Source organism: Globicephala melas, chromosome 10, assembly GCF_963455315.2.
Source record: "Globicephala melas chromosome 10, mGloMel1.2, whole genome shotgun sequence".
Lineage (NCBI taxonomy): Eukaryota > Metazoa > Chordata > Mammalia > Artiodactyla > Delphinidae > Globicephala > Globicephala melas.
In genome coordinates, this window is record NC_083323.1 from 57,417,034 (window position 1) to 57,436,822 (window position 19,789).

At 44.8% G+C, this 19,789-nt stretch overlaps 2 protein-coding genes across 21 annotated transcripts in view; one reads left to right on the forward strand and one right to left on the reverse strand.

The window, feature by feature from the left end:
- Positions 1-204: 204 nt before the first annotated feature.
- On the reverse strand, positions 205-9,030 carry INHBC (inhibin subunit beta C). Its single transcript, XM_030866939.2, has 2 exons — positions 8,718-9,030; positions 205-950 (listed from the first exon to the last, which is right to left on the reverse strand). The coding sequence occupies exons 1-2, from the start codon at positions 9,028-9,030 to the stop codon at positions 205-207; spliced, it is 1,059 nt and encodes a 352-aa protein (XP_030722799.1).
- Positions 9,031-12,743: 3,713 nt separating this feature from the next.
- The window catches only part of R3HDM2 (R3H domain containing 2), a 147,249-nt gene continuing 140,203 nt past the window's right edge, over positions 12,744-19,789 (forward strand). For 6 of the 20 annotated variants that reach the window (XM_030866534.3, XM_030866538.3, XM_030866547.3 and 3 more), the window contains exon 1: positions 12,745-12,887. The gene's annotated coding sequence lies outside the window, so the exon portion shown is untranslated. Of the gene's footprint in view, positions 12,888-19,789 lie in introns of all 20 variants that reach the window. The other 14 variants (XM_030866546.3, XM_030866537.3, XM_030866549.3 and 11 more) reach the window with 5 other exon arrangements.

Genomic DNA, 19,789 nt, shown 5'->3' on the forward strand with positions numbered 1-19,789 from the left:
TACAGTGACTCTCCTTAGATGACAGTGCTTTGATGAAGATCTCCTCACGTCAAAGTTGGGATAATTCTCATAAGTTACTCAGGAAGAGGGAGTCCATCTTCTGGACAGAGGCAGTAACGGGGCCACCCCCTCCTCTCAAGGAAGAGCGCCTCCGTCAGGGCATGTTTGCCTACCCCACCTCGGGCTGCCGGTACCACACACAGACTAACTGCACCCACACGCCTCTACCACCATGTCAGGTATGTCAGTCTTGACAATGTTGCTGTTCCTGTCATAGTAGAGCAGAGACAGGGGGCGCCGGGCAGTGGGCACGCAGCATGACCCCCCTCCGGCAGTGCCCGCAGCGGTGTTGGCCTTGAGAAGATTGAGCACCGCGGTGTGAAAGGAGGCGGCAATGCCAGGCATGCCTGCCACGTGCAGGGGGCACTGCCCTGTGCAGAAGTTCATTGCGTAGCCCTCAGGCTGGATGATCCAGTCGTGCCAGCCAATCTCACGGAAGTCCACAAAGAACTCTTGTCGACAGCACATCCTGGACCTACCCTGGCAGTCGATGCCTCGCCGGCGAATGCGGTGCTTGCCCCCAACTCTTACACGGGCTGTCACAAAAGGCCTATGGGCAGCCCCACCCAGGATGACTGGGCTCCAGGCTACTTGGCCTTCAGGGACCAGCTCCAGGATCAGGTGCCCCTGACTGCAGGCAGCCTGAGCTTCAGGCCCCAGGAGGAGCTGGTGCCAACCACTGTCATCCACCTCCAGCAGGTGCTGAGTGGCCAAGGTGAGGTTGGTGCCACGTGGGCTGAGCACGAGGACCCTCACCTTCAAAGTCCACGTGGTATTGGGAGGGAGCTGCACAAAGAACATGAGGCTGGCCTGCTGGACCTCCAGGCCGCCAACAGTTCTATCAGAGGAGAAGTGGAAATCAAGACGAATCTGGTCGATGCTGGAGAGACCTGTGGATACAAGAAGCCCCAGTCAGTGTGGCTTTCTGAGTCAATTCTACCAACTATATATCTATTCTCAGCATGCTTGGATTCCCTTTGTTCTTTCTCGACCACACTGTTGGCATTAACTACCCCTTCCTTCTTAAAAATCTTTTCTCTCTTGGTTTCCATGACACAACTCTCATGATTCTTCCTTGATTTTCTTTGCTGGCTTTTCTTTCTCTCACCATCCCTCCATCCCTCCAATGCAAGAGTTCTCCAGGGTCTGTCCTTGACCTTCATTTCCTTTTTTTTTTTGCCGTGCAGCATGTAGGATCTTAGTTGCCCGACCAGGGATAGAACCTGCGACCCCTGCGGTGGAAGCGAGGAGTCCTAACCACTGGACCGCCAGGGAAGTCCCGTTTCCTCTTACTCTACACTGAGAGGAGCTCTGACCCACACTCACAGTCAGCCAACACAAATTTTGTGCTGGTGATTCCCAAATCTGTCTGTCCAGTCCAGATCATTTTGCACCTTGGGAATCACCAAGCTTCACGCCTAAACTTCTAACTGTTTAATGTTGCCACGTCCTGCCAGCATATTAAAATCAATTTATCCCAAGTAGAAATCATTATTTCCTCCCTATGTACCTCTCTTTCCGTTCTTAGAACTGGTGGCATCATTACCTTCCTTATCACCTTTAGAAACTCCCCACATCCAGTTCCTCATTACAGTGGTTCTAACGGCTATGCATTTCTTCCTGCACCAGTTACTGTTGCCCAGTTTCCCCTCTTCATCCCTCACCTGACCTATTGAAACACTTTAACTGGGTTTCTGTTCCCTCCACTCCTGCTCTTGTCAGGATCACGAACACCTTCCACGTTGCCAAATCCAATGGTTTCATCTCTTTATGTTCGTCTTACCTGACCTCTAAGCAGGTAAGATGACACAGTTAACCATCCCTTCCTTCTAGAAATACTTCCTTCTCTTGGCTTTCATGACTCTGGCCACTCCATCTTGGTCTCTTTTGCTGACAGCTCCTCTTCCTCTGCCTGACCTCTAAATGTTGGAGGTCCTAAGCTCCCTTCTCTTCTCTATCTATACTCTTTCCCAGAAAGAACCCATCAATTCCCCTGGCTTTCAATTTCATCTATATGCTGATGACTCCCAGATATCTATATCCATGGCCCTGAGCCTAGGCTTGTGTATCCAGCTGCTGATCTGATATTCCACTTGGATATCCAATGCTATCTCAGACTTTTCGTGTTCAAAGAAGAACTCTAGATTTATCCCCTGCAACCCAAATCTGTTCCTTCTTCAATCTTCCCCTTCCCTGTAAATGCACTGCTCAAACCAAGTCTTGCTTGCTGTCATTCCCTTCTTTGAAATTATCTGCAGACCTGTCAACTCTATCTCCAGTTCATAATATAATTTCACTTATCCCCACCTCCTCTACCATACATTAGTTCAACCTGCAATCATCTTTTTCTTGAACTATGGCAATAGCTTGCCAAGTGGTCCACTCTTGCACCCAAAACCATTCTTCACATATCAGCCAGAGTGACCTCTTTTTTTTTTTTTTTTTGCTGTGCCTCATGGCCTGTCGGATCTTAGTTCCCCAACCAGGGATCGAACCCGTGCCCGCTGCAGTGGAAGCGCAGAGTCTTAACCACTGGACCGCCAGGGAGGTCCCAGAGTGATCTTTTTATAACATAAATCTGATCAGCTTAATCCTCTCAAGCTTAAAACCCTTCAAAGGCTCCCCATTGCTATTTGAATGGGAATAAAAGCTAAACCCCTTAACATAGGAAACACGTATGATTAGGCATTCTGCCATTTAATGACTGTAGTCTACCTATACTGGCTTTTTTCTGTTCCTTGAACTCACCAAACATTGATCCACCTCATGGCCTTTGCACTTGCTATTTCCCCTGCCTAGAATATCTTTCCAAGCTCTTTGAATGACTGGCTCCTTTTTGGCATTCAGCGCAAATTCACCTCTTCAGAGAGGCTTCCCAGACTAACTTAGCTAAAGCAGCCTTCAACTCTACGCTCATGTCTTTAATACATTATCCTGCTTAATTGTCTTTATAGCCACTATCACTCTTTGTAATCATCTTGGTTTTTTGTTCATTTGCTTCTCCTCCCCTCCCCTTCTACCCCTCCCTGCTCCCAGCTAGAATGTAAACTCCATGAAGGTAGAGACTGTGCTTGTACGGTTTACCACTGTATCCCTAGTACCTAGTACATAATAGGCATTCAGTTAACATTTGGTGAGTGAATGGTCTTTCATTCTTTAATTCTTATTTTATACTGATACAAGAATTATTTTCCAAAAAGGCTGGATCATAAAATTCATGGTTGCAAAAAACCTATTGATGAATAAAGCCAAACTCTTTTTTGGGGGGGGGCCTCTCACTGTTGTGGCCTCTCCCGTTGCAGAGCACAGGCTCTGGACGCACAGGCTCAGTGGCCATGGCTCACGGGCCCAGCCGCTCCGCACCATGTGGGATCTTCCCAGATCGGGGCACGAACCCGTGTCCGCCGCATTGGCAGGCGGACCCTCAACCACTGCGCCACCAGGGAAGCCCAAAGCTAAACTCTTTTAGGAGGCAATTAAATGCCATTATGCTTTGGCCTTAGCAACCCTTATTTATTTTAAGTAAAGGATGCTTTATTGTGGGAATGCCACTGATACTCTCATGGGCATAAAAGGGCAGAAAATAAAGTTCATCTAGACTTAGTGTGAATTGTAAGGTCTGAAATAAGGTTGCCCTTGACAGCTCCCAGAGCCAACAAAATCTCTCTCATCTCACTCTCCCTATGTAAGTCTACTCCATTCTTCTCTTTCTGTGGATCTACCTCTTTTGTTTCCCTGTCACCTTCCTCAGGTACCAAAACGGTGGCCCTAGCTCCTGAGTCTACAGACCTTTAACTTAGCTCTTCCTAGCTAAGTGAACTGATCTTTCAGTGTTCCAACTCCAAAATCCTAAAAGAAGAGTCTGATTGACCCAGCTAATCTTTTCTTGCTAGGTCACTAGCACCTAACATTTAGAACCTCATAAGTCACCCCAGTTATGGTAGGCAGACACAGGACCAGCAGGGGCTGTGATAGACCATTACAGTGTTGACCCCCAGGGAACAACACCTCCCAATATTCATGGTCTTGTGCAATCCCTTCCCATATTAATTCTGGGCTTGGCGTGTGACTTGATTTGGCCAATGAGATGTAAGCAAGCATGACGCAAGCAGAAACTTAGTAAGTACTTACACTTTGAGGTAGGAAAGCTTTAATGCTTTAAAGAAACTTGGGCTAGACTACTGAATGATGAGAAGTCATATGGAGAGAGACTTCGGAGAGACAATCTTAGATGTTCTAGCCCCATCTGAGTTCCTAGCTGAACACAGTTGCTTGAATGAACTCAGTTACACCACATGGAGTGAGAGAACTGTCCAGAATAAGTCCAGTCGAATTACAAAATCACAGAAACTGTTGAATTTTTTTGTTTTGAGACTCAATGTTTGAGCTGATTTGCCATATTAATGGATAACTAAAACAGAAATTAGTAACAGAAGTGGGGTACTCCATAGCAAAGACCTAAAATATGTAGCATTGGCTTTGGGACTGGGTGACAGCCAGAGGATGGAAGGACAGCAGGGAGACTGTTAGTGAAGTCTGGAAGGACAGTGAGGAAATTGCTACTGGAAGCTGGACAATGGGAAACCTGTGTTATGTATTGGCTATCGTCTCTGGTAACTGGAAGCTAGAAACGGTAACTAACAGAATTGTGCATTTAGCTAAAGATATTTCCAGGCAGAATGCTGAAAGCGCCATTTGGTTTATTTTAGCTGCCTATGATAAGGCGTTTCAGGAGTGAGATGAACTAAAGAACGAACTGTTCAATTTTCAAGCAGAATTTAGAGAAAACATTTCCAATAGGACTTGCTAGATGGAACAATAAAATATTTTTTTTCATCCCTCAACTCTCTGTCTGGCAAAAAGTTTATCAAACTAAGAAATGGTCTCAGGGCAAAACCCAAATCCAGGGCACTGCCAGTAAAACATAGTTTCAGAGCGAAGATCAAAATAATAAAGGGGGAACTGTAAGACCCTTTGTTAAGATCTAACATCTTTGTTAAGATCTAAAATGTAAGATGTTCTGTAGACCCTCTCAACTAGACAGAGGGCTTCTAAGAATCTTAAGAGTGTTATCCCACTTGTAAGAGGATATCCTGACTTGTAACCTAAAGAGGAGGGTCTGTCTTGATAAGAGTGGAGTGCCTTTTGTCTGAGTAAGTAGACTGTAATTTATAATTTAGAAGGCTCAGAGTGTTAAAGAGAATTTTAATAGTGAAAGCGGCACCAGTTTGGACTAAAAGGGACAGAGATGATTCAAAATGAAAAGAAGTCTCCGGGCTCCCAACTTCTTTGCGCAGCATGCAGGCCGAGAAAACTACTTAGCCGCAAACACAGGTCATTTCCTATTTAAAAGGAAAGACATCTCAGAGGGTGGCACTAAGAGCTGAGAGAATGAATCTAGAAGTCTAGGGGAGTAATGGTAGGCTCTCCTTAAGAGGAGAGGAAAATCCTACCAGTGGGCAGAACCAGACCCTAACCAAAGGAATCCTGGATTTGGGGTAGACTGAGATATGTGCCTGGCTGGATGTCAGAATTTTCATGGACCAGTGACTGCTCTGCGTCTCCCTTCCCCATCCGCCATTTGGAACAAAAGTATCTATTTATTCCGTCCCTGAATCAGCATTGTGTGTTAGGTATGTGGGAGGCAGATAACTTGAATTTGTAGGTCGTAGGCAGTGTTGTGTTGGTAAATATTTCACAACTGGATTCCAGAGGGGGAAAAAAAAAAGGCCCTGATTTGTAGAGTTTGCCAGTTTCTGCGGTATAAATTCTCCCATCCCGGCCAATTTCAAACTATCAATGTGATGCCATTGGATGCACAGTTGGGAGATGTTCACCATCAACTCTCATGAGCCAGTATGAGCCAGTTTCAGGACACCATTGAAGGCTCCTACCCTAGTTTCCCCAGGGCCCCAAGCTCTCTCTCTTCATACCTCCAGCAAGAACAATTCTCAGATCTTTCTTTCACACGATGGTGGAGATGATAGCTTAAATTGGAATGAAAACTTCAAACTGAAATATTTAAATGTAAAAGATAGAATCCAGGCATCATTCTCACCTCCAAGTTCATTTCAGGTCACGCCCCCTGCAGCCTAAATGTTGTATTCATTCATTGATTAGCAAATATGTGGAAAGTATATAGACTTTGAAGTCAGAGAGAACTGTGTTTGAATTCTGCCCCTTGTAAGCTGTATGACCTTGACCATGTAAATTATCTTCGAGTCTCAGTTTCTGCATTCTTAAGATGGGAATGATAAAGTCTACTTTATGGAGTGATTGTAAGGATGAACTGAGAGGAGGCAGGTACACTAAACACCTGGTAACTGTTGTTACTGTCACAATGTGCCAGGAAACTGGGCTAAGTATCAGGGATACAAAGGTGAAAAAAAAAACCAACCAGGATTTTGGTGTTCACGGTCATTTGTCCACCTTGTGCTCATCCACTCCAGACTACTTTTTAACTCTAAATGCAGTCTGTTTCTTTACACTTTTACTCATGTTTTTCCATTTAGGATGTTGTTTACCATTTTCTACCCACTGAAGTCAAACTTACTCTACAATGCCAGCCAATTTGCAAACTTCTTCTGAAAGACTTCCCTGACTTACCAGGTCCCAGTGAATTACTTCTGGCCCATTAAGCACTTGTGTTCTCATCTAGCGTTTATTTCACTCTGCCTTATATTCTAAGTAATTTATTCCCAGCAGCAACAACTAAACCCCTCATGGGCAGGAGCTGAGTTTTCTACTTTCAGTTCCCTCCCACCTTATCCTTTCTAAGTACATTACCTGTATTAGCTCACTTATTCTCTCAACTATCCTCTCATTATCTCTGTTTTGCAAATGAGAAAACTGACTATTAACAACCCAGGACACATAGTAATAAGTGGCTGAGCAGGGAGTTGAGCCCAGTTTATCTGGCTCCAGAGTTTGTGTTCTTAATCATGAGCAGAAACCCCCCCCTTTTTTTTTTTTTTTGCGGTACGCGGGCCTCTCACTGTTGTGGCCTCTCCCGTTGAGGAGCACAGGCTCCGGATGCACAGGCTCAGCGGCTATGGCTCACGGGCCCAGCCGCTCTGCGGCATGTGGGATCTTCCCGGACCCAGGCACGAACCCGTGTCCCCTGCATCGGCAGGCAGACTCTCAACCACTGCGCCACCAGGGAAGCCCAGAAACCCCCTTTTGAACTAGAATAGGGTCTCATCCATCACTGGGGGCTCTAGACATGGTCGAGCTGAACTACAGAATGGTTTAGCTGTTTATTGAGCATCTACTATGTTTGCAAGAGGCAAAGTGGTAGAGTGGTCAAGGTCATGGATTCCAGGCCCAGGCTGTCTGGCTCTACCACCTACTGGTCATGTGACCTTGAGCTAGTTACTTAACCTCTTTGTGCTTCAGTTTCATCACCTCTAAAATGGGGTAACAATAGTATTTGCCTCACTGGCTTGTTGTGAGGCTCTCAAGGAGTTAGTATATTTAAAAGGCTTAGAACACAGTAAACACTACATAAGTGTTATCTGCTTCTACTATACACTAGCCTCTGATGATAAGGTGAGGAATAAATGACAGTTCCTGACCTCAAGGGGTTGCATTCTATGGGAAGACAGACTTCATAGAAAACCTGGAAACAGGCAATTCCTTGACCATCATCCAGGTTCAGGGTGAGCATGTGGGGGCCACCAGAGAGTGAGCCCCTCACCTTCAGGTCAGGGTGGGTTTTTTCAGGATGGGAGTGTTAGATCTTGAAGGGAGTAGATGCTGACCAAGGGAAAGGGGCCAGGAATGGGAAAGGCCTTCTAAACCTAAGAGAGAAGAACTTGCAAGACGCTCAGAGGCCAGAGAGATCACTTGTTTGTGTTCTGGTTCTCAGATCCTGTCTCTGAATTCTGTCTCTTTTTTGGGGGGGGCCGCGCCTCACAGCTTGTGGGATCTTAGTTCTCCGACTAGGGATTGAACCTGGCACTGCCCACGGCAGTGAGAGTGTGGAGTCCTAATGACTGGCCCACCAGGGAATTCCCCTGTCTCTGAATTCTTGATCTTCTTTCCAGCTGCCCACTAAATTCTCTAACCCCTCTGCCCTCTATGGAAGGAACTTTCTCGTCTTTACCCTCTATCCTTTAAATACCTTTCTGAGTCCCATTTTGGCCCTGTTCTGACGTGGGAACCCGAGGTAATCAAGGCAAGAGGACAGGAGTAGGGTGGAGAGGTATTGTAATGCCAGTGTTTTACTTTTCTCCCTTTTACCCAAATGATGTATCTGGGGGAGTGGAGTACAGAGAGGCTGGATCCCAGGGCCAGAGGGAGGACAGACTCTCTAGCTCCCAGACCCTGGTCCAAGCCCAGGAAGTGTCTGGGCTCACATCATAGTCTGTGGAAGTGTGTGGGCCTGCAGATAGAGGAGCCATGGGAGATAGGGGCAGGCAGTCTCAAAAGAAATGAAACGTACCCACTTCCCAGGTGCCCATTGGTCAAGTCTAAACTACAAAGAGAGAGCCTGGTGGTGGGGGTGTGGGGGGAGCCTGGGATTGGGAGATTACACGCTGTGGGAGGCAAGAGTTGGGATGGTTTTGGGGAAAAAGTCAGGCGTTAGATCGGGGAGGAAGTTTTTCCCTTCCTTAAGAGATCGGGTTTGGGGGAAGATCTACAGATCAAGAACCCACCTGTCTCAGCAAAGCTGATGATCTCATACTCCTGTCCCCTGTCTGCTTCTGGAAGCGCCCCTTGTGGGGACCCATGGAGGCGCTGCAGCGCAGTCCTCAGAGCAGCTCGGGACACAGGCCGGCTCAGTGTCGGGCGCTGGCTGAGGTGCAGCTTGTCCAAGATGCTTCTCTTGGCCAGATTAAGAAGCAGCTCCCGCTGGCTCTCCAGGTCCAAGGCGGGCCCCCCACATGCCAGGCACTGACTGTCAGCTCTGGGAGTGGCCACTGCGTCTGGAGCCAGGAACAGGAAGGCCAGGAGCAATGAGGAGGTCATTGCTGGGGGAGGCCTTCCTTGAGCAACACAGTTGAGATAGAGCCGCAAACCCCGGGGCTCAGGGTCTCCACAGCTGTGGTCTCAGCTCCCTCCCAGCCGCCAGGGGCCCCGGAAGGAGAGTGTGTCCAGCTGGCATTACTCCAGGTTGCAGGATATAGAGCAGTCAAACATCCAACTTGAGAGATGAAGCCAGTCACAGGTAGAACTTGGCAGAAGCCATATAGTCAGTGAAACTACAGAGTGGGGGATGTGAGGGGAGGTTGGTTTGTTTGGGGAAAGAAATGTCCCTGGGCCAACTTTGGGAGATAGTGGGTTACCCATGTGAGCTTCCAGGCCTGGGAACAAAGGTTAGAGATGAAATTCCTCTTCAGATCAACAGCCTTGCTCGGAAGCCTGGCAGTGGGGGGTGGAGGTAGGGCGCGGAGATCAGAGGTTTTAAGATAGAATGTTAAAGAATGACTTTCAAACAAGAGGGGGGTCATTGGCAGGACACTTTTAGGTCATTGTCATGCAGGTTGTTGTTTTTTGTTTTTAATTTATTTTTGGCTGTGTTGGGTCTTCATTACTTGATTATGGGATGCTACCCCTAGGGGTGTTATATGATATACAGTATACGTACCATTTTACCTTTCTTTTTCTTTTCTTTTGGCCGCGCTGCGCGTCTTGCGGGACCTTCCCCTCGGCTTGTGGGATCTTAGTTCCTCGACCAGGCATTGAAACTGGGCCCTCGGCAGTGAAAGCGCAGAGTCGTAACCACCGGACCACCAGGGAATTCTCCATTTTTCCTTTCTAAAAGTTGAAATTTTCTGAATTCTGAAACATGTCTGGCCCTATGGATTTTTAATGTGTAATTATAGATCTGTAATGATTATCTGAGAGTTTTGAGATTTAAATAATTTTGTAAAGCGCTTTACAGTGGCTGGAACAGAGTTAAGTGGCTTAATAAAAGTATATTATTATTCTTGTTACATAGGTTTGTTTGCGGGCCAGAGTACCCTCACCTCTAGATGTGCTGAAGAAATTCTGCCAATATTTGCCCTTCTGGACTCTCCTTTCTTAGAGGCCATGCCCCCAATCACCATCTGTAGTGCAGTTACTTAAGTCATCTCTGCTGCTTACCACTATATTCCTAGCATTGCACATAGGACCTACAATATAATATAGGTGTTTAAAACATATTTATTGAGTGAATAAGTTCTAGAATACAGGCTTACAGGCTGGTTATAAGAAGTTACACTCAAGTCACCTTGATTGTATTTTTGTGTGTCACAGTTTCTTAGCTCTCTTCAACAAGGGCTGATCTTTTTTCTTTTTTTCTGCCGAGTGGCATGTGGGATCTTAGTTCCCCAATGAGGGATCGAACCAGAGCCCCCTGCATTGGAAGCACAGAGTCTTAACCACTGGACCGCCAGGGAAGCCCGTCTTTTTTTTTAAGCACTGTGATAGAAGTAGATTTATTATTCAGTTTCTAGTATAAATTTATTTATTTATAACATAAGGGTTTTATTGAGATATAATTCACAGAACATAAAATTCACCCTTTAGAGTATATAATTCAGCGGTTTTTAGTACATTCACAGAGTTGTGCAACCATCACCACTAAGAATATTTTCATGATCCCCAAAAGAAACCCTGTACCTATTAGTGGTCACTCTCTAATAGTTTCCCAGCCTACAGGGACTGATCTTATATCTAACATTTTAATATTCCTAATTTCATTCATGGATATAACCTTATCTTGAGGTTGGGGGAGGTAGTTATGCTGCTATTTGTTTCATGTCTTAACTACAGTACGTAGTTCCCAGACCCCCTCACATCTGAAGACTTCAGTTGCTCCCCTTCTCCCTGGCAAATAGTTGGGGAATAAGAGGTTAGCAAAAGCGGGGGAAACAGAGGAGGGCTTCTCTTAGGGCTGGATGCCTCATGTTTCTGCCTTAGCTGTTCTTCAGTTACTGCATTTGTCCCTAAAAGACCCAACTGTTTCACTCTGCATTATGACACACAGGTCCTTTGAAACCTGCCCTTTCCAGTTACATTTCTAATAATGCAGTGATTGAGAGCAGGCTTCGAAGATAAACTGTCTCAGTTCAAAATCTGGGACTTTGGTGCCTCAGGGTTCCTTATCTTACAAAATGAGCATAACAGTAATACCTATTGTTTTGAGGATTAAACAGAAATAATAGATGTAGGATGCTACATATTCTATATACATACATACATAACACAAATATTAGCCATTATTTCCTCCTGGCTGTCATTGTCTCCTGCCTCCAACTTGAAAACCTAGAACTTGCTGATTCTTGAAGGAAAGGAGAAGTTCTTACCTCTATGACCTTTCTGGAATCTTCGTTCTTGCCTTTCTGATGAACTCCTACTTATATTCTTCAAGGTTAACTGAAATTTCACCTTTAGCTTCTCTGTAGCCTACTCAATCTCTCTTACATCTAGGAACTAATTGCTCCTTCTTGTGTTTCCATAGCACATTGAACACCTATTATAGCACTTACATTATACTGTAATTTTTTTGTTTCCTACTGCAGTTCCTGTCACATAGTAAATATATAATGCTTAAATAGTTAATACAATGTATTAATACATTGTATTAATATTTAATACAATGCTTCTTTGAGGGAGTTGGTCAAGAAACGATGCAAATACATGTAATTAGTAGTTAGATTGATTCTGCCTAGAAAGGTCAGTGTGGGGAGGTTGCAAATTTTTCTCTTTTTTTTTTAACATCTTTATTGGAGTATAATTGCTTTACAATGGTGTGTGAGTTTCTGCTTTGTAACAAAGTGAATCAGCTATACATATACATATATCCCCATATCTCCTCCCTCTTGTGACTCCCTCCCACCCTCCCTATCCCACCCCTCTAGGTGGTCACAAAGCACAGAGGTGATCTCCTTGTGCTATGCTGCTGCTTCCCACTAGCTATCTATTTTACATTTGTTAGTGTGTATATGTCCTTGCCACTCTCTCACTTCGTCAGGGAGGTTGCAAATTTAAGATAACTTTTTAAAAAAGAACTGTAGGTTAGAGGGTGGTGGCGGGAAGAAGTGATTTTAAATAGGATGTACTTAAACCTACTTTATTTAGAGTTAAATTTTTACATCTGGAAAAAATGGACATATACCTACCACATGATCTTTATCCATTTATACCACAAATATTTACTGCATATATGTATGCTGTTTCGGGAGCAGGAGTCACTGTCCTAAGTGAAAGGCTACTTTGAAAGTGCTCTGTAAACTTAAATTACAGTTATTAGTATTATGTTTAAATCAAGGGTGAATCTGACAGGCTTGATGGGCTTCAGGTGACCTGAGGGTCGCAGCGGATCTGTATTGGCGGCTGAAGACCCAGGTAACGCGGGGGCGACAGAGAAAGCGCGTGTGTTGGACAGGACAGCCTGTGCGTGCGGGCTGGGGAAGTGCGTGAGTAGGCAAGGGGCGTCTGCAGGCGTGGAGACAGGCACAGGAAGCAGGGACGCTCCGGGCGCAAGACGCGGTGACGATTACGCCGGACGTGGTGACGTAGCGCGCAGGCCGCAGCGGGGGGCGGACTCTGGGCCTTTCTTCCCCTTCTGATTTTCCCCCTCCCCCCTTTTCTCCCTTTCCGGGTTTGGTTCCCCCCTTTTCTCCCCCTCTCCCCCCTCCTTCCCAAGCCCCTTTCCCCTCCCCCGCCCCAGTCCCCCCTACTCCCCCGCCCTGGGCCCCGGGGAAACCCCGGCCGGGAAGAGTCCGCCCCCAGAAGCGCGCCGCCGCCGGCCGTCGGGGCCGAGCCGCAGCCGAGCGGCCGTGAGCCCGGGCGGCGGGCGGAAACGCGGGCGCCCTCCCGGCTACGGCCCGCGTGAGGTGAGGCCACCTCCCGGCCAAGGGGGCGGGCAGCGCGGGCGGCCTGTGGGGAGGGGGCGTGGCGGCCGGGCGGGCGGAGGCCCCCGGTCTGGGTCCCCGCGCTGGCACTTCACGGACCCGCGGACTGTGGGTCAGGGCCCGAGCTTCCCGTGAAGGACGGCCCCGAGGCCAGAGACGCCCCAAGTGTGTTCGGGGAGCTCAGGCGAGAAGCGAGGGGCGCGGGGCGGAGGGTGTGGGGCTTGGCCTGTGCGGTGGGACCTAAAAACTGTTGCGCCCTTGTGGTGCTCGGGGGTGACTAGCTCCATGTGTTTCTTGGGTCTCCGTTTTCCTTTGAGCCTTGGAAAAATGGGAGGGAAAGGTGTTGGAGTGTTTCAGATTATGCTGGTGTCCGAGTTCATTACAGGGACAGAGATTTGAGTTGGAACGTACAGGGAGATGGTTCTGGAGCTTAAAAGTTGGGCCTACGCTAAGCTCGTAACTAACTCTTGAGGCTAGTTACTCTGAAAACTCTTCTCGATTTCGGTTACCTGTGGAACCCAAAATTTCAACGTTTGTGACCATTAACCTAGTAAGTCTTCAGACTATTTATTCACTCAAAGTGAATTGTTCTTGGATAATGATGAGAAATGATCGAATAACAGTTCCAGAGGTTCATTAAATCAAAGAGAGGTGTGGGAAAATTTAAATTCAGCTCTCAGTTGGATGAATGTCCTTTTATATATATTTTTTCAAATAGACTTAACCAAAATTGAGAAGCCTGAGCCCTGTGTTGGTAGGCAGCATGGAGACGGGAGGAGGGAGGTGACAGGTTCCACTTCAGGAATGTCACACATTCCTTGCCTTTTTATTGTATTTTTGGATAGTCAAATTGGCACTTGGATCAGTTGTTTGTGGCTCCTCTTTCTTCCTAATGCTTTTTTTTTCACCTCTCTTTTTATTTCTCCTATTTTTCCCCCCTTTTTGGAGTCTGGGACATCAAAACTAAAACGGCTTAAATAGTGGTGGAAAGTGGTAGTAGTTAGTCCATTCAGTTCACTTTTAGTTGTATTTTTCCTCCCTGTTGCAGTTCTCCACAAAGTTGAGAGAACAGAGAATCTTTATTGAAGGTCTGATAACTGTCAGCGAAAATTGTATTTCAGAGTTTAAGTTCCAGTTTCGCGTCCACTCTAGGATCTACACTGTAGATCTTCAATTTAAAACAAAAATTTTAAAACTTGCACATATAAGAATAGGGTGCCTGATATTTTTTAATTGAAAGAAGTCTGAAGAGGAGTTGGTTACCTTCCTCTATCAGAATAAAAATCAGAGACTTTACAGTCGTCTTTAAAGTCCAAGATATGTAGCAACCTCCCCCCCCCCACCACCACGCTGCAAACATGTTCACTGGTCTCCTCTCTGTCCCTTGAGTACATCAGGTACACTTCTGCCTCAGCAGCTGGCACTTGGATCTTCATGGATCACCTTTTCCGTGTAAAGCTGCATAGCCTTCTACCCTCACCTTCAGGGCTTTACTCAAATGTCACTCTAACAGTGACATTTCCTGGGCTATCTAAATTCCAAAGCCATTCCTCCACATATACTTACATAAATTCCTATCCCATTTTGCTGTATTTTCCTCCTTACCCCTTATCAACCTATAACATACTGTACATATTTAGTCTCCCGCATTAGAGTGTAAGTTTCATGAGGTTTAGATGGTCTTGTTTTGTTAGTTGCTGTATCCTCAGCCCTTAGTATAGCCCTTGATATGCAGTAGGTGCTCAACAAATTTATTGATTGAATAGGTAAAGAAGAGGTTTTTTTTTTAAAGATTTATTTATTTTATTTTTATTTTTGTCTGTGTCGAGTCCTAGTTGCGGCACGGGGTGGGGAATCTTTGTTGAGGTATGCGGGCTCTTGGTTGTGGTGTGTGGGCTTCTCTCTAGTTGTGGCGTGCGGGCTCCAGGGTGCGTGGGCTCTGTAGTTGTGGCGCACAGCTTCCAGAGCGCGTGGGCTCTAGTTGAGGCGTGCGAACTTGGTAGCTGTGGCACACAGGGTTAGTTGCCCCGTGGCATGTGAGATCTTAGTTCCCTGACCAGGGATACAAACCCGCGTCCCCTGTGTTGTAAGGCAGATTCTTTACCACTGAACCACCAGGGAAGTCCCCAAGAAGAGGAGTTTTATTCTTGAATTCTCTCATTGCCATAAATGAGAGACATGTATTTCCACTAGGATTTTGTAAGGCACTTACTGGAAGAACTTGAGATTTTTTTTTTGTCAGTTCTTGCCACGTTTCTGTTTTGACAGAAGTCTTGTGCTTTCAGGTCATTGAGTGAAAGCACTTTGAAGGCAGAGAGGATGGAGTGTGGTGTTGGTGGTCTCTGCGGAAGATTATCTCAGATTTCATGTGGCTAGAATTTTTACTGTTGCAGGCTCTTGCCTTGAGGTTTGTTCACATCCCTGATGAGACAAACATCACCATCCTTACCTCTTTGGCCCCAGAGAACTGAGTAGGCTGGTTCCACTTTGAAGTTTTTAGTACCCTGAAGATGTTAATATTTATGGTCTGGGCTGTATGGGTTAGATTTTTTCCCCCCATTCATGTGGAGACAGTTGAGCTTGAAAACTTGTAAGAATAGCTTTCTTTAACAATGGTGGAATGTTCGGTTTGGGGGAACATCTTATCCTTTTTTCTACAAATCCATTTGTGGGGTCGTTTTTAGCAACTAAATTATATTAAGTCTGAGGATAAAAGGAGCAGGCCCCCTGAGTTGTGTGGTTTATCCCTCATTTATTTTTTCCTTTCTCATTTCTTGATTGGTATATTTGTTACCTTCATTGATCTTCTGGCTAGAGTGGCCTGGATGAGATTTCTCTTTGGTGCAGTCCCGGCAACTGTTCCAGCTTAGGAAGGCAAAGCGGGCGAGGTAGTGCTTTTAACACTTTGTAGGAATGCTGGTTGCAAAGCTAGGTTTTTGTTTAAACTTTTGCCAGGACATTGAAAGCTTCCAGGCCCATGAGAGAATGGTTTGAGTGGGAAGTGGGAGTGGGAGAATTGGGGAACTTGTATCTATTGGACTGGATCTGATTCTGTTATTATTATTGTAAAAAGGTATATTCTCGTTTTGTGAATAATTTCTGACATAATTTTGGCACATTAATAAGGCTTCTACCTCATTTCTCTTGTCTCTTTTAAAATCCTTTCACGAAGTTTCTAGGAAGTCTTTCTCAGGACCCAGAGACATTCAAACATCTCTATGCCATTTTCTCACCTCTTAGAGATAAATACTGTACTGAGTACTGACAATGTTTCAGTACAGGTAATGGTTTCTGAATGATGCATTGCTTATTCCTCTCTTCATGAACTCAAGGAAAGCTTTCAGGAAAAAGCAGATTTTGAGGAACGGATAAAAAGTGTTGCATTTTTGTTACATGGTCCCAGGAAGTACAGAGGAGAGAATTTTGTGAAATTGTGTGTGTGTAGTTGTCTGTGTGTGTTTTGTTTTGTTTTGTTTTGTTTCCCTATGCCTACTTGTAAGATGGGATAAAGGACTATGAGTGTCCCTCTGTGGAATGTGCTGCCAACTTACAAGTAGGAAAAATAAGTGGACTCATGGCTTGAATATGTGTGCATGAATACAGTTGGTGGGTCTAATTTTAGAGATATTCTTCATACACAGTGGCTTTAGTATTTTCCTCCAGCTGTATCCTTTTCACTGTCTGTAGAAAATATGCCACTTAATTGTCTTTTAGTGGTTACCTTTCGTTCTTACCATGATTGTCACTTTAGCAGTGTAGCACTTGTTCCATCTCTCCAATAAAGTTACTCTGTCCATTCCTTCTTAAGTTTGAGTTTATTTCTGAAAACAGATATAGATAGGAAAGATTTCTTAACCTTCATCTGTTTTAACTCCTCTTTGAGTTCCCTTAGATTTCCTTAGTGTGTATCTATTTTCTCTAACACTTAAAAAAAATTGGTGTTGAAAGCCCTAATTACAATAATCTGCAGTGGTTTCATCATTTTTACTTAGGCGGTATGAAAGGAAAGATTCTGGGATGTTTCCTAAATCCAGGTGTTCTTTTTGCTTTTCTTCTTCTTTTTTTTTTTTTTTTCTTTTTGTGGTATGCGGGCCTCTCTCTGTTGTGGCCTCTCCCGTTGCGGAGCACAGGCTCCGGACGCGCAGGCTCAGCGGCCATGGCTCACGGGCCCAGCCGCTCTGCGGCATGTGGGATCTTCCCGGACCGGGGCACAAACTCCGTGTCCCCTGCATCGGCAGGCGGACTCTCAACCACTGCGCCACCAGGGAAGCCCCTTTTTTTTTTTTTAATATTTATTTATTTGGCTGCACTGGGTCTCAGTTGCGGCATGTGGGAACTTTGTTGCGGCATGCGGGATCCCTTAGTTGTGGCATGTGGGCTCTTAGTTGCGGCATGTGGACTCTTAATTGTGGCATGCATGTGGGAGCTAGTTCCCTGACTAGGGATACAACCCAGCCCCCTTGCATTGGGGGCCTGGAGTCTTAACCACTGGACCACCAGGGAAGTCCACTCGTTTTGCTTTTCTGCAAGATCTCTTATGAGTTGTTCAGTCCAGTTGTTTGAACCTATACTGGGAAAGCTGTTTTATAGTTTTGACAGTAAGTTTCCCAGAGTACTTAACTGTGCTTTTAAAAAAAAAACTGATCAAATTGGGAACCCCAGCCTCGAGATGAGAGAGAATAAGGAGAAAAGGTAAAAAAGCCTCAGGCAGTCATGTCTCCCAATAGTCAAAACACTTTTGGTATTTTTAAGGGACTCATTTTATTCTATTCCTCCTTAGTTTGTATACCACAAGAAAATAAAAAATCTTTTCAGTTCCTTTAACTGCTTGCTTGCTTTTCTAAATTGTCAAAGACTTTGATTTTTCCTGGGAGGTACTTTTCAGGCCTTTCCCGGTATTTTCTTGGGAGAAAAAATGAAACTAGTGGTTAAATGCTCTTGTAAGGTCTCTTCCCTGACTTAGCCCAATGCTCTAAAGGCGTTAATAGATTGTTTTGCAGCTTGTTTTTGTTTTTCATTGAAGACCTCAAAATCTTTTGCAGGCAAATAAAAACTATAGGTTTGCACCCACACAATTACTCAGGTCCCAAAAGATCTCAGCTTAAGTCCTTATCCTGTAGAGCTAGAAGTGTAAAGATAAGTGAGGTAATCAGCAGGGTTTAAAATAACTCAGTTTCTTTCTCTTTTTTAAAAAATTAATTTTTATTGAAGTATAGTTGATTTACAGTGTTGTGTTAGTTTCTGCTGTACAGCAGAGTGAATTAGTTATACATATACATACATCCACTCTTGTTTAGATTCTTTTCCCATATAGGTCATTACAGAGTATTAGGTAGAGTTCCCTGTGCTATATAGTAGGTTCTTATGAGTTATCTATTTTATGTAAGTGTGTGTATGTCAATCCCAGCCTCCCAATTTATCCCTACCCCCTCTTTCCCACTTGGTAACCATAAGTTTGTTTTCTACATCTGTGACTCTATTTCTGTTTTGTAAATAAGTTCATTGGACCCTTTTTTTAGATTCCACATATAAACATATGATATTTGACTTTCTGTGTCTGACTTACTTCACTCAATATGACAATCTCTGGGTCCATCCATGTTGCTGCAAATGGCATTATTTTGTTCTTTTTTATGGCTGAGTAATATTCCATTGTATATGTGTACCACATCTTCTTTATCCATTCCTCTGATGATGGACATTTAGGTTGCTTCCATGTCTTGGCTATTGTTAATAGTGCTGCAGTGAACATTGGGGTGCATGTATCTTTTTGACTTATGGTTTTCTCCAGGTATATGCCCAGGAGTGGGATTGCTGGGTTTATTTTAGTTTTTTAAGGAACCTCCATACTGTTTTCCGTAGTGGCTGTACCAATTTACATTCCCACCAACAGTGTAGGAGGGTTCCCTTTTTTCCGCACCCTCTCCAGCATTTATTGTTTGTAGATTTTTTCATGATGGCCATTCTGACTGGTATGAGGTGATACTTCATTGTAGTTTTGATTTGCATTTCTCTAATAATTAGATGACGTTGAGCATCTTTTCATGTGCTTTTTAGCCATCTGTATGTCTTCTTTGGAGAAATGTGTTTAGATCTTCTGCCCATTTTTTAAAAATTAATTAATTATTTATTTATTTTTGGCTGTTTTGGGTCTTTGTTGCTGCGTGTGGGCTTTCTTTAGTTGCGGTGGGCAGAGGCTACTCTTCGTTGTGGTGTGCGGGCTTCTCATTGCAGTGCCTTCTCTTGTTGCGGAGCACGGGCTCTAGGCGAGTGCGCTCAGTAGTTGTGGCTCGCGGGCTCTAGAGCACAGGCTCAGTAGTTGTGGCTCAAGGGCTTAGTTGCTCTGTGGCATGTGGGAATCTTCCCAGACCAGGGCTCGAACCCGTGTCCCCCGCATTGGCAGGTGGATTCTTAACCTCTGCGCCACCAGGGAAGTCCCTCTTCTGCCTATTTTTTGATTGGGTTGTTTGTTTTTTTGATATTGAGCTGCATGGGCTGTTTACATATTTTGGAGATTAATCCCTTGTTGGTTGCCTCATTTGCAAATATTTTCTCCCATTCTGAGGGTTGTCTGTTTTGTTTATGGTTTCCTTTTCTGTGCAAAACCTTCTAAGTTTAATAAAATAACTTAGCTTATTTCTAATTGATATTTATTGGTTGTGAGTCTGTAGTGGGAAAAGAAAGAGAAAAAGCTGGTTTGCAGACTAGTCAAGTGCTGTCTTGATCTTTTGGAGGTAATTTTGCTCCCACTGTTAGTCTTCCATACAATTCTTGTCTAGTGTACAGAATAGAGATAGACTTTTAACATTATTAGCTAGTTTCCTTTGCCACTTGATTCATTATCTTCCTTGTATGGATGTTTTTGGTATATTCCATGTTGATAA